We start from the raw sequence: 15,541 nt of genomic DNA on the forward strand, positions 1-15,541 counted from the left end.
GGTAAGCATGTATACTATGAGATCTCCTTTGCCAGTAGCAAGATATAGTAATAGGTTTTTACCCTTTTATCTGGCACAAAAAATGACACCTTTATACAAGGGATCATGTTTGCAATAACCACAACACAAGCATTGATCACTAACGTTATTACCCAGAACACCAGTCAGTGTGAAATTGTGAGGGGAATTTGTCAATAGCACGTCAAGCAGAGATGACTGTCCCGGATTTTTTAGGTTGGGTCTTGTGGGGACATTTATTAATTGAAACAGATTAAATTCATCTGCAAAATGTGGCCACGGCTGGCGGTTTAGCAAATTCCAATTTAGATCACCCACAAACTATTTCACCTTTAGGGAGGCCCCCAAAAAGCTCTCTCAGTGCAGATGCAGCTTCAACATCCTTCTCACTAGGCCGTCGATAGCAGCACACTACCAATATCTGTTGATTATTTGGGAGAGTTATTCTGAGAGCCAGACCTGCAAAGCAACATTTTTTAAACAAGGAGTGAGCTAGTGAACATGCAATAGTATTACGAACATAGATGGCAATTCCACCTTTAGATCCTCGGTCAAGCCGAAGAAGGTTGTAGTTGTCAATCGCAATCTGCAAGTCATTGACGGCAGGAGTGAGAAATGTTTCTGTTAGGCAAAAAATGTCCGGGTCAAGATTTGCCAATTCTAGTTTTAGTTCACTTAATTTAATCACAAGCCCTCTGATGTTGACATGTAGAACACCAACACCTTTTCTGCCAGAAAAATCTACAGAATTATACGAGTTCTTTTCATTTGGGCCAGGATGAAGCTCAATACCACCCAGAAATAAGAAAAGTAGAATTAATAATTTGCACAAGTATTTTCTGTGAAAAGATGAAGAGCGGCGAACCTTGGACGAATAGCAGTAGCTCACAGATGGTTTTATTTTTAAGAGCAGAATTAAGTTCGGAAGGAGTGCTGGTGAAGTAATGGGACAAAGATAGGGGTTTAAAAGGATACAATGATGGAGTGTAGAAGTGTCTATGAGCTGTTTCATTAGCAGGTGTAGTGGCAAATCGAGCAACAAGTATGGACACAAAGTAACGAGGGTAGCTGTTTGTAGAGTTGAGTGTGGCACTAGATATGGCCGGGAGGGACAGCAGTAGGATACACAGCAGGAGAATTGCCATCTCTAAAATATCCGTGGTAAACACAGATTAACACACAAGTGGAAAAGAAAAAATATATATACTTGTAGGCCGAGCGCGAGAAAACGTCTTGCCGCACTCGTCACACATGCACGGCTTCTCGCCCATGTGCTAGGGTTGAACAGCCCCCCCCCCCCCCAGACAGGGACAGCAGATTTTTGGCTGTTGTGGGCTCGGCTGAACCGCTTGCACCGCCTCCCTTCCCCGCCGTAGGATGGTGCTCGAGCTAGCCCTCCTTGAGCTCAGCCCACGACTGGAATGTCATTTCTTAGCCTCTCGTGTCTCTGCTGCCCGACCAGACGGCCCCACTGAAGCCCACACAAGGGACTCTTCATTCATGACCCTTGGCCGTCTTGACGATCTCCATGAAGTTTTCCAGGAACATAGCTTGGGGTCCATCGCAATGTTGCCTTGGCAGGAACACAGCTTGGGGTCCGTGGCAATGTTGCCTTGGCAGGAACACAGCTTGGGGTCCGTGCAATGTTGCTTTGGCAGGAACACAGCTTGGGGTCCGTAGCAATGTTGCCTTTGCATTTACACAGCTTGGGGTCCATGGCAATGTTGCATTGGCAGGAACACAGCTTGGGGTCCGTCGCAATGTTGCCTTGGCAGGAACACAGCTTGGGGTCCATGGCAATGTTGCCTTGGCAGGAACACAGCTTGGAGTCCGTGGCAATGTTGCCTTCGTAGGAACACAGCTTGTGGTCCGTTGCACTATTAACTAGGCCTCACTCAGGCAGTGTCATGTGCACAACCAGGCCTCACTCAGGCCGCGCCACGTGTATGACCAACCAAGCCTCACTCAGGCTGCGCCTTGTGCATGATTAACCAAGTCTCACTCAGGCTGCGCCAGGTGCACGATTTACTCGGCCTCACTCAGGCTGTCATGTGCAGTATTACCTAGGCCTCACTCAGGCTGTGCCAGGTGCACGATTAACTAGGCCTCACACAGGCTGCGCCAGGTGCACGATTAACTAGGCCTTACTCAGGCTGTGTAATGTGCAGTATTACCTAGGCCTCACTCACGCTGCGCCAGGTACACTATTAGCTAAGTTTCACTCAGGCTGCGCCAGGTACACACACGAGCGCACATCACCACACTATCACACACACTCGAACACACATCACCACACCACCACACCATCACACACACAGAGTGCACATCACCACCATCACACACACATGAACGCAGAAGTCCCTCTCGTCACGGCCACTCACACACGGCTCACTCACACACACGGCTCACTCACACACACGGCTCACTCACACACACTCACACGCAGACTCACACGCAGCTCATTCTCACTCACATTTTCACACATTCTCACACACAGTTTACACTCACGCAAAACAACTCGCACACTGCTAGACACGCCGCCACCGGGGCACCTGAGTCACCGGAGGCGTCGTGTCTCCCAGGGACGTACCGTGGGGGGTGGGGGTTGGAATGGGTGGGAGGGGAGGCATAGTGGTGGGAGGCCAGGGGGTAATTGGGGGGCATGGGTGGGGGGAAGGGGGTAATTTGGGGGGGGTTTGGGGGGAGGGGACATGAGGGAGGGGGTCACTGGGGGGAGAGGGTCACTGGGGGGGTCATTGGGGAGCATGGGGGTAGGGGGGTAATTGGAGGCCGGTCATTGGGGGGAGGGGGTAATTGGGGGTCATGGGTGGGTGGTAATTGGGGGGGTCATTGGGGGGCATGCGGGGAACGGGGTCATTGGGGGGGGGGGTGGTAATGAGTATGGGGAGGAGGTGCTGATGCTGGTGTGTGTGGTTACGGGGTGGTGAGAGGCGCTGATGACTGGAAGGTTGTGGGGGGCGGTGAGTGGTGTGGGTGGTAAGTGTTGAGAGCGGTGAGTTGAGGGTGGTGATTGGTGAGGTCAGCGTGTGGATCAGTATGGCGTGCCACGAGGGTTGGGGTTGGTGGATCACCGCGCAAATACTGTGAGACTCCCTTCAATGAGGAGCCATGCCCTTGCTCGCCGAAAGAAGGTGGTACAGAAAAAATAGAAATCTGTATGGGATAGAGTTTCTCCCTCGATCGTGTGGGGGATTTCTCCCACGTGGAATCACTCATTGGTTGGCTGATAACACCTTCATATATAGAGGACCCGCAGAGTTTGGGCACTTGTTCCTGCTCGTCTGTGGTTCCTCCTCGCTCGCCTCCGAGTCGTTTGCTCGCTTCTCAAGCGAGCGAATACTGTCCGGAGGGCGGAGGCGGCACAATACAAGTTGAAATTACAGAGGGCTTAAAATTTTTTTTTACACTTTTGAGAATTTGCGACAACACCACAAGAAATGTGCTGCCTCCAGGCTCTGGAGACCACCTGGAGAAGATTCCAGGGCATGCGTTGACAACGATGGTGAATAAGTGGGAGACTCTTGGACTTTGTGAAGCTGTTAACATACATTTGTTATCACGCTACAGTGTTATTGTCCGTTATTTTTCCATTAAAAACAGTGCCGGATTATCCTAGTAGCAAAAGTAGCATATGCTATGGGCCCCGCACTTTCAAGGGCCCCGCGCTAAATGCTTTCAAGCTATCAATTTCGGTTCAGTGATTCTGCACTTGCTCTATTACTATAGTACTATACTGCCTTCAACTTTTATGAACGACTGGGTGTTTAAGGTTAGCGATTTTTCGTATTATTTGGCTGTTTAGCAAATTAATAAATACAATTACTTTACTATGCAAGTAAAAAATTAGTGTTTTAATATTTGTGTTTTTGTTTGAATTTAGGGCCCCTTTATTACATAATGCTACAGGCCCCGCACTAGCTTATTCCGGCACTCATTAAAAACGATCGTCACATATAAGTGTTAAAACATTTTTGAAGCACCCTGTATTACGAATGTTGGGTGGTGAGCGTGGATGATATTTGACGTTTCCTTGCTCTGCAGTCAGGCAAGGGGTCAGATACTCCAGAGACCCCTCGGTTCCGATTGCCCTGGGGGTCATGTTTTTCTTCTTGATGCTGGGAGCCGCGCTCATCGTGATCTTTTGGAGCAGGTGAGTGACACTGCTCACCGCACTCACCAGCCACCACTCACACAACTCTCAACATGCATCGCACTCACAGCGTAAAATAAAGACAAAGATCACCCTCTATGGCCTTCAACAAACTGTTTGGGGCAAGTGCTGTTTGTGAGCACCTATGAAGGCCGGCATGGCACACGAAAGGGTCGCTGGCCAGCACCACGCCCGGCCGCCTTTGTCTCCCCAGTGGCGATGTTTTCCACACTGCACCAGGTACTCATTTGAGGCCCAGTCGACCTAGGGGAGGCCCAGGACCGGTTCAGAAAATCGTCACTGGTGTTGGTCGTGAGTGGGAATCAAACTCGGGTCACTGGGTTCGCAGCACGCCGTGCTAACTGCTCCACTGCTCACCATACACCACACTTATCACTCACCACACACTTACCATGCGCAACGCACCACAATTACCATACGAACCGCTCGCACCACACACACTGTCTCACTACTCGTAACCACACACGCACGTCACTACGCACCACTGTACCGTTTAAATGCATGTGCGATGTGCTCCCTATGCTCTCTGCGTGTATCTCTTCACTTGTCTTCGTCACCGTGTGTCCCCGTGACCTCAGGTTGAGGGGGTCTGTGTGGCCCCCCGTTCCGGACCCGGGAGAGGTTGTCCGGAGGCTGTTGAAGGAGGTGGGGACGGTGATCGACTCCCCCACACAGGGAACGACGCACGACAAGGTGGAGTGAGTGGTGGAGTGGCTGAGCGAGTGGTGGAGCAAGTGATTGAGTGACTGGTGGAGGTGGTGGTAAAGTGGTTAAGTGAGTGATGGAGTGAGTGGTTGAGCGAGTGGTTGAGTGACCAGTGGAGTGTCTGAGCGAGCTGCTTTGTGTGATCTCTAATCTTCCATGCACTGCAAGCCAACTCCCACATCCCTCACTATAACAGCTGACACGGCCGCACCCTGAACTGAAGTCTAACCCAGACCCTGACTGCGACCTTAATCCCCCGCAGGGCGGGAGCATGGGCACTGTGACGGGCAAGGCGGCCGTCCCGGAGGCCCAGCCGCTCGTGGTGGTGGTGACCAGCCCAGACCCGGAGCAGACCCAACTCGACCCGGACCCGGCCCAATGCGACCCTGCTCCCAGGACCCCTGCCGAGGTGAGGGGGTCGAGGGGGATTCAGATGACACGGCTTCGGGAGTGTGGTGGCCATTATGTTGCTGTGTGAGGGTTGACCCCAGCCGATAGAAAAATCAACGTCAGGCGTTTTAATTATTTGATGCCATACATTTCCACATGACTATAATCTACTTTCGTTGATCTATAATTTGTGGCCAGGTCGATTCTAAAAAAATGGCTATTTAGCTCAGTGGGGCCTTATCTAGTCAAATAAAATAAATAGTTTATCTGGACATATATTTTTTGTTATATCCATAATATCGTTTTTTTGGGTTACATTGCGTAAATATATAAATGTGTCGTTAAACCCGCCACCACCTGACACAGCCAATTGGTAAGGTTTGTCACGTAAACAGAACGTGCCAAATCGTTACTAGTACAGCACACTGGTGTGTTGGAGAGCCAAGCCACAACATTTACAATCTGAGTACGACGTTATATTCTTTAAATGTACATTCAACTTCTTTTGTACTGCCCATCACCAACCGTGCTATTCGGAGGTGCGGGACCAGGTCTCCCAAGGTGATGAACCTCCTATCGGTTGATCGTTCTCTGGCTGCCCCAGCTCTCCTTTACAAGAGACCATGAATCCCAAGGGGCTCTCCCTGGTTAAATAAACGGCTCGCTCGCTGTATTATTACAATTGTCACTGGTGTACCCAGGAAATCTTCACTGAGTCCTGTTCGATGGGGTCTTGCCAAGTTTGGACGATTTCCGTGTTTCCCAAAATCAAGTAATTTGGGAGTTACATTTTGACGTTTGTTTAACTAAATGACCTTTGTGGTTATAACAGGCCCTCGTGGTTAAACAGACTCGCGGTGAAATAAAGGACCACCTGTTCAAGAGCTACACGGAAAAATAAAGAGCCGATTGTTGAACGAGGAGTCCCCATGCTTTAGCAATGGTCTCCTCCGGTTGATTCAATGGGGGCCTTGGTTGTTCCCACAGGCGCCGCCGGAGCCACCGGGGCCCCAGTGCCTGCTCCCCTCAGCCCCCTCCTCCGCCCCGAGCACGTGGACCCCAGGGCCCCTGCTCACACCCGGGATCGACTACATCAGCCTGGAGTAACGACAGCCAGGCCCCTACCTGCACTGACACCACCTACTCTGACCCCACCTGCACTAACCCCACCTGCACTAACCCCACCGACTCTGACCCCATCTGCACTGACTCCACCTACTCTGACTCCACCTATTCTGACCCTACCAACTCTGACCCCACCTACTCTGACCCCACTATCGGGACCCCACCCATGTATCCTAACCTTTCTTCCTGCCCCCCCCCCCCTTCCTTTTGCTTGGACCCCTTTTGGATTGGACCGCTTTTTGGATCGGACTTTAAGGCTACCCGCACATCCTGGTTTGGCCTGGGCGGTTCCCCTGGGTGGCTTCAGAAAGCCCGTCCCAGTGTCTCCTCATCCACTCACCCCCACCTCTTGATCTATTTATTTATCCCACTCCCCCCAAGTTTTACATTTTCTGGCATCCTACTTGACTCATCATGCAGCCAGAGTGTGGGTGAGCTGCTGGGGGCAGTGGGCGGGGCCCACCTGGGGCACACCTGGGGCCCACTCGTGGCCCACCCGTGGGCGGGGCTCACCCGAATAGTCAAGGCGGAGCAACCCCACGTGGTGGGCGGGACTATTAGAGAAGTAGGTGGGGGGTCCAGAGTCAGAGAGAGAGAGAGCCAATCCCAATCCACTTCACCGCCGTGTGGGCGGGGATAGTGGCGGATAGTGGGCGTGGTTATGTTAATTAGGGCGTGGAGGGGCTGTCACGGGTTTCCCCCTGGCGAACATAGAGCGATGCATAGCAACAGGGTCGTAAGAATATAAAAGATAAAAATAAGTCTTCTGTCGCCTCCCTATGTGTCACGGTTGAGCCTCCCAGATATTTTGAACGTTATTAGAATCTGCAGGAGAAATCCGATGAGCTATAAAGCTCTTTTTTTCAGATGTCCAGTCGGGACACTGGGTAAGAACGTTACAACAACAAACAGTACACAAACACGATAGTAGTGCAAAGTACAAGAAAGGTAAACAAATCACCCAGATACAAACAAAACTAAACCATCCCCATCCTATGAGGCAAAGCCCATCACTCCATCTCTTCTCTAGCCTATGCCGCGCCTGTTTAGCCTCCATGATCCGGCCGAACAAAAGCTGTTTAGGCATGCGGTACATGGAGATGCAGGCTACATGGCCCAGCCAACGCAGCCTTGCCTGCTGGAGGAGCTCACCGATGGGACTTTGTCCACATCTTTCAAGGATTTGTGAGCTCCTCACACAATGCAGCCTGGTTAAATCCAGGATGGATCATAGGCAGGCCAGCCTAAATGTTTGTAACCGGCGAAGATGTTCCATTAGGGTGGTCCACGTTTCGCAAGCGTAGAGAAGGGAGGGAATGACTGTGGCCGAGAAGACCTGAAGCTTCGTGCGGAGCGACAGACCAGGTAGCTTCCACACAGCGTTACGCAACCGATGAAAAGATAATGCTGCTCGACTGATTCGGAGTGAGACCTCTGCTGTTAAACCGGAGCCGGTCATGAGCACACTGCCCAGGTATGGGAAACTCTCCACTCTCTCCACAACCGCCCCATTACCAATTGGGAGTTGTGGGAGTGGAGTGTCTGATGTTACAAAATGCCAAGCAGGTGCTTAGTTTTGGTGGGGCTGATGGTAAGGTCCCACCTCTTCGTGGCAAGCTCCAGGTTCAGCAGCAGCGCCTCCAACTCCTCTGAGTGAGCAGCAATTACCAGATCATCGGCATACATAACATGGTTGAGCAATAGGGAACCATCCCTTGACCGTACCCGGGCATCGATCAGCCTCCCGTTGTATCTGTACCAGATGGAAATCCCTCCGGTACAGCTATTGAAGGCTTCACGAACTACGTGGTCAAAATAGATGTGAAATAATGTGTTAGCCAGAGGACATCCCTGTCGCACCCGAAGGTGTACAGGGAATGGCTCCGACTCCCGGCCACGTAGTTTTACCTGGGCCCGCTCACCATCATGAAGGTCCTCAATGATCATGAGCAGAGGGTCAGGGACTCCGAAAGCACGCAGAACGACCCAGAGCCCAGGCCTACTGATAGTATCATAGGCCTTGACCAGGTCAATAAAGCAGAGATGTAGGTCTTGTTGGAATTTCCTACATCTCTGCTGCAGCAGACAGACAGAAAATTTGGCATCTGTGCAGGACTGCCCTTTCCTAAAACCGCATTAAAACCGCACAATACCATACACACCATGCTATACACACGAGACTTTAGACACATTACCATACACACCATGCTATACACACAATACCATAGACACAATAGCATATACAGCATGATAACCACATTAACATACACAAAATAACAGAAACACCCTACTATACCCATCATGGTATACACATAATACCATACACACCATGGTATACACACTACCATACCATGCTATCCACACCATGCTATACACACAATACCATACACGCACTACCACACACGCACTACCATACACACAATAGCATACACACCATGATAACCACACGAACGTACACACAATACCAGAAACACACATGGTGTGTATAGTATTGTGCGTATGGTATTGTGTGTATAGCATGGTGTGTATGGTATTGTGTGTATAGCATGGTGTTTCGGGTATTGTGTGTATGGTGTTGTATTAATCATGTTGTGTATAGTATTGTGTGTATAGCATGGTGTATATAAGATGGTGTGTATGGTATTGTGTATATGGTATTGTGTGTATAGCATGGTGTGCATGGCGTTGTGTGTATGGTATTGTATCTAGCATAGTGGGTATGGTATTGTGTGTATGGTATTGTGTGTATAGCATGGTGTCTATAAAATGGTGTGTATGGTTTTGTGTGTATGGTATTGTTTGAATAGCATTGGGTGTATGGTATGGTGTGTATACCATGGTGTGTATGGTAGTGTGTATTGTATTGTGTGATTTGTATGGTGTGTATGGCATTGCGCGATATATGTAATATTTTTAAAAATGTTTCTAGCTACGTGGCGTAACAGAAAGAGCAAAAGAATATGAATTCCTGCAGTCACGAAAGTTGTAAGTGAAGATTAATCATGTAATATTAGCAAGGTGATATTTTATAAAATAGGTGTATTTGAACATGAGTTGACACAATAATGAAGATGAAAGTAATGGCCAAGTTACAAAGTAAATATTTGTTGTGAACACACAAACAAAAATATTAGATTTTTTCCAACGTGATTAATAAAATAACAGTTTTATACGTACATGATTTTAGCATAAGAAGCAACGATATTGTACTTACCATAGCCGTGGTGAGGCCTAGTCCCGTGCGGAGCCCCCGTCCTGGCCTAGATTGCCGAGCCGGCTGAGGTGGCACCTTGCCAGCTGGGGGCTGGGCCGCTACCCCCGCACCCGCCCCTGCCCCCCCCCCCCCCCACCATCCTCCTGCCCGTGCAACAATAATGCTATCTAAGCACTATAATATAAGTATCTACGGACTCCAATCACCATCCGGCACAGAAAAATTCCCTCATCAAAACACTATAACATAGGGCCCACTGCATTTCCGACCAACACCACCTAGCCAGTGAACTGAAACACGTACACCAGGCCCTCAAGATGAATGGGTACTCGGACCGCATTATTCGCAAAGCTGTTTCTCCAACCATGGAGAAACCCCCTGAGAAGCCGATCAAAACCATCACGTTACCATACATAGCAGGTGTTACCAAAAATATTTCCAAAATCTTAAACACAAGATCCAGGTCCGATTCAATACAGGACACAAAATCCCTGATGTAATCCCATTAGTGAAGGATGTAATTCCTGACATGCAATATCCTGGAGTCTACAAACTGAGTTATATCTGCGGTAGTAGTTACATTGGGGAAACGAAACGACATGTCTCGGATCGTGTTCGCGAACACAAGGCAGATCTGAAACGCGGCAGAGCCAATAACTGTGCCATGGTTGACCATTGTTATAACGCTGTGGGCTCGCATTATATTGCTTTTTTCCCGAGACCAAGGTGCTCTGCAAACCTTCTGGCTACTATCAAAGGTTTGTTCATGAAGCCATCCAGATATATAAACAGACATAACTTCAACTTTACCGAAAGAACCAAAGAGTATGGTTTCCTTTATTTTTATTGCATTGTCAACGCGTAAAGGAAAATGTCCCCCTCACCCCCACCGAACCCGTGTCACTTGACAGGATCCGTCCCCCCCCACCAAATGCCCGTGAGTTGATACGGTCGTAGCCGCGTAAAAAATAATTAAATATAGCAAAATCTCACTAAATCGCTAATTTAACTAATTTGAAGGTGACGGACGTGAAAAAGGAATAGCGCTTGCCAACGACGGGTCTTACGGCGTGGTACCTGGCTCATCTTTTTTTTACGTAAAACCCACTGTTTGAGAGTCAAATCCCTGCAAGCGCGTGAACACACAGACAGACAAAAAATAACATTTTTACATAAGATGTAGTAACAGCATTACTACATTATGATTAAGGATTACATTGTCGGAATCAGTCTGTTGTGGGATTACTCAGTCGAATGAGGGAATGCGTCAAAGATGGAGGGGCTGCCGAGGAGCTGGAGCATGAAATTCGTTCACGTTGAAGGTGATGGCTTGATCCAGCAGTGTATAGAGTATGAAAGTTTGCGTGTACGTTGGACTTCTTTGGCACTGTACGTCGCCAACCGCGCTAATCAGAGGTGCGGGGAAAGACGACAAAACTAAACACGGTTGATCGACAACTCATCATCCCTCCACATCGTCTCGCTCGCTCTTCATGCCTCACGACGGCGGTGGTGCTGATGATGAAGATGATGTTGATAATGCTAATTTATACTGCACAGGGTGGCTTAAAAAAATATTAAAACTTGTGAGAATTTGCAACAATACCACGAGAAATGTGCTGCCTCCGGGCTCTGGAGACAACCTGGAGAAGATTCCAGGCAACGTGTTGACAACGCTGGTGAACAAGTGGGAGACTCTTTGACTTTGTGAAGCTATTGACGAACATTTGTTATCACGTTACATTGTATTTATCCGTTCTTTTCCCGTTAAAAACGATAGTCCCATATAAGTGTTGACATTTTTTGAAGCACCTTATTGTTGTATATATTATCTTGAAAAATATTAAAGATAATAAAAAATAAATTGAATGAAAATGGCAAATGTGTAATTGTATGAAGTTATGCAATTGTGCTAATTAGGCTAGGCTTCGTTGTCTCGGGGAGTTTTACCAATTGTGATTAAACAATTATTCTCGCTTTAACTTTTGCTGATTATGTTATAGTGTGTTTATGTCACTCTCAGAATTCAGATCTCACCGCAGGATACAGTTATAATTAAGATGAGGCATGAACTTGGGAAGGAACCACTCCTACTCTTCTGTGTTAAGCAACTTTAATATCTAAAAACACTCCAATATGCGAACACTTATGCTCGGAATTGTCAACACAGTACTCTGGAGATGTCCTACTCATTGATCCGTACAATTATCTCAATGGTTACGTTTGTTAAAACTGAGCAACAGAACAATTGGCTATTTCCTCAGTGGTGCGGCCATACACGGCGATATTAAAAGTCGTTCAAAAAATAATGACAATATTCATACGAACAGTGATAATGAAACATGTGCCCAAGGCGAAAAGCAGACATCAATAAATTAATTGGTAAGATTATGCAATTAAGAAATGTCCCGCAACAATAGTTATGTGTGAGTGTATGTTTAGCTAACAGATGCTTATCAATTGGCTAATGGGGCTTCAATGAGGCTACCCCTCAGAATATCGCGACCATACACGACGATAGGATGCTTATAAATGTCTAGTGTGTCATCAATGAGTTCATTGATAAGATTATGCAATTAACGAAATGTTCTGGAACATTATTGTGCGGCAGTGTGCCTGTTTGCCTACCAGAAAGATTCTGTGATAAAAAGGAAAATCTCAACACAGTATTACTGTGTGCAGATTCGTAACATAGATGCTTAGAAATGTTTAGTGCGTCATCAATTAATTCATTGGTAAGGTTATGAAATTAACGAAATAAATGACGAAAATACTTCCAAACGACCGTATTCATACAACTCAATGGACAGAACAATGCTTTTCACAATCAGCTAATCGTTAACGCACCACCTTGGGATGGCCACCCTTTTCGAGACACAAAGATGACTTTTGGAGCGATCTTATTAGTCCCGATATGCGCGTTATCTGTGTGTAGGTGTGTTGTCTTCTTGCTTCACTCTTTGAGTCAGCGGGCTCCGAGTTGAGGCGTCCTTTGTACCGAAAATACCTCGGTTTTCCAGCTGGGGCGATGGGTCGGTGTGTGGGTGTGTCATACACACGGTGCTCCCGCCTGCACCGACATTCCCTCTCTTGGCTGCGCCGACAGGCTCTTTCCACTGCTGGGGTGGTTGTTGAGTCAGCAGTATGCGTACGCCGTCGGCGGTGCTCGTGCTGGCAGGAGGGTGGCGATGGGTTCGGCTCCGTCTGCGTCGATGTGCGCAATGATCCCGTCTTCTCACAAATGACCGGTATTTCTTTTGATTTCGCTCTCAGCCTGTGGGAACAGCTGCTTAGTTGCCTCGCAGAGTGTTTGACTGGTTTTACAACTTTCCGCAATAATTCGTCTGGAAGCGGGGTGGTGTTCCTTTTGATCTTTTTGTCCGGCTGTGTTTCTCATCGCCATGTTTCCACACACGTTCTGAGCAGCGTTTTCCCCCGCTCCCATCACGGGTTGGAAGTAAAAAAAAAGTTTACACCTCTTATAGCTTGGTGCCGTACCACTTTCCACAGTTTTGACTCTGCAAGCGACTCAAGGTACGTTTTGAGCAATGTTCAAAGCACTCACGTCGTGGGTTGGAATCCTTGTGTGATATTTGATATATTAAAGGGAGGTGCCCCGCCGCATACATAATTTACTGCTACCATGTGTTAGCTACTGGAAGACAAAGGCGGTTGGTGAGGCTTTATCCCGTGGAATACATTATCTTGTTCGTGTGTGATTGACATTTAGCATTGTATCTCTTCTGAATGACCCTAGGTTTAATACTTCCATAATTATTATTTGGTTCATGCTTAACCAAGATTTGTGGTATACCATAGTTGTTACAAAGGGTATTCCGAGGGTTTTATTGACCTTTGTCCCCCGTCTGTATCGCCAGGGATCCGTTCTTCTTATTCTCAAATTGTATTTTGTTATCCTGAGGATGAGATATAGTTAAGCTTCGAATTTTACTGTTGTATTTTAAAACCCCAGCCCAATCGCAATGCCCTACCGCCCATGGCTGGTTCTCACTGTCCGGGGAGATCCGTGACCCCTGCTGTTTGTTTGGTGTTCGTGTTGTTCTTTTCTGGCATTTTCCTCTTAATGTCAGTTTTGGAATTTACCGCAGAATCTTATTAAACCCCCTGCACGTTTTTTTTCATTTTATAACCTCCCCAGGTGTCCCTTGTATGGCAAGGCAAGAGGCAGCGGGGTGTGAGAGGTGAGGGGTGAGGGTGTCACCCTCCTCCGCACCCCAGCACTATACCCCAATCAAAATTATAAGAAAATAGGCTGAATCATTCCTAATACATTTTTTTGGAAAAGGCATATATCCAACACTGTATTTTGGATTAAATTGAATGTGTAGTTCACAGCTCCCTTGGTCAGTCTACTTCTGGATGAAGGGCTCCCACACGCCGTTGTCGGGTGTGGGTTAGTGAAGCTGCGAACGAGGGAGCCCCTGATCCGGTGCAGATGTCACCTATGTCAGCCGTAGCCAGGTAGTGAATAGCGCAGAGTGCTTGCGAACCACTGCGCCAACGCTCCACGGCAAAGATGGTGATGACGATGGCGCTGTTGACGACGATCCGGCTGATGACAGTTGTTGATTAAAAGTTGCCAAAAGCTTGAAATGTCCATGTCGTCTCCTCTGTGGAACTCCTCCCACCCACCCCCATCATTTTCGGGTCCGTCAACCCTAATCGCGTGGGTGGCCTGCACGGGAACCCTCTGTGGCAGAACCCCCTCATTGCGGGGTCCCTCTGGACCCCTGTACTGGAGGGGTTGCGGCAGACCCAGCTTGGAGGGGGCGTATTTCCCCCTCGCCCCTGTCCCTCGGTCATCCCTGCGTGCCAAGTATTAGTGGGGGGATGAGACCCCCTTAATCCAATCAACGACTCCTATGGGAGAATTTAACATGGCAGTCTATGGGAAAATTTAACATTGGAGTCTGTGATAGAATTTAACATTGGAGTTTAAGCGAAAATGTAACATTTGAGTCGATGGGAGAATATAACATTGGAGTCTATGGGGGATAATTTAATATTGGAGTATGTGGGAGAATTTAACATTGGAGTCTATGAGAGAATTTAACATTGGAGTTCGTGGGAGAATTTAACATTGGAGTCTATGAGCGAATTTAACGTTGGAGTCTATGGGAGACTTTAACATCGGAGCCTATGGGATAATTTTAAACATAGGTGTCTGGGCAATTATATCATCCACTGCAATGTGTTTAGGGGTGACCGTGAAATTCAACCATTCAGCTAGTACCGATTTTAGGCTGTCGGAAATTGTTATGTTACCATTCTAGATTTGAAGCTTTCGTGACTACAAGGATCCATACTTTTGATTTAAAGCTTTCGTGACTGCAGTAATTCATATTCTTAGTTTTTTCGGTAAAGTCACGTTGAAGAGAAACAACAAAATAACAAAATATATATAAAACAATAAAAAATTCTCACGACGTTTCGACCATAACTCAAACGGTCATCATCAGGTGTGTCGGTTTGCATAAATTTATTTTGAAAACGGCATATTTATTTATATATATATAAAAAATAACGTTTGCGTCACGCGCAACGATTGGCAGTTTGCCCAGGACTAGTCCATCTATTTTTTGAAAAGAGGAGGGGGGAGACGAAATTTGTTTTTATGTATGCTGTCTGAAAGCCATTGTAAGCGTGAACAATCAATCAAGAACTGAAATGATTTATCAAATCTTTCCAATGATTGCTAAGATAGAATCCATCTTCTCGGTTGAAATTGTCTCTGTGCTTGTATATGTGGATAGCCTCATGAACGAATCTCTCATGGAAGCCAGATGGCTTACAAAGAACCTCCGTCTTGGAAAAGTCAATGGCATGTGAGCCTACTGAATTAGAACAATGATCTGCTACGGCCGAGGTGTTGGTCC

At 47.5% G+C, this 15,541-nt stretch overlaps 1 protein-coding gene across 1 annotated transcript in view; it reads left to right on the forward strand.

Annotated features, from left to right (window-relative positions):
• Positions 1–11,519, forward strand: part of LOC116943857 (uncharacterized) — a 32,438-nt gene extending 20,919 nt beyond the window's left edge. The window contains exons 6-9 of the mRNA XM_032957133.2: positions 4,081–4,189; positions 4,789–4,903; positions 5,178–5,324; positions 6,293–11,519. Coding sequence (XP_032813024.2) covers positions 4,081–4,189; positions 4,789–4,903; positions 5,178–5,324; positions 6,293–6,412 — 491 coding nt within the window. The 3' untranslated portion in view covers positions 6,413–11,519. The remainder of the gene's footprint in view (positions 1–4,080; positions 4,190–4,788; positions 4,904–5,177; positions 5,325–6,292) is intronic.
• The last annotated feature ends 4,022 nt before the right edge of the window (positions 11,520–15,541 follow it).

The sequence above is a fragment of the Petromyzon marinus genome, chromosome 1, assembly GCF_048934315.1.
Source record: "Petromyzon marinus isolate PM22_M1 ecotype Great Lakes invasive population chromosome 1, UKy_Petmar_22M1.pri1.0, whole genome shotgun sequence".
Lineage (NCBI taxonomy): Eukaryota > Metazoa > Chordata > Hyperoartia > Petromyzontiformes > Petromyzontidae > Petromyzon > Petromyzon marinus.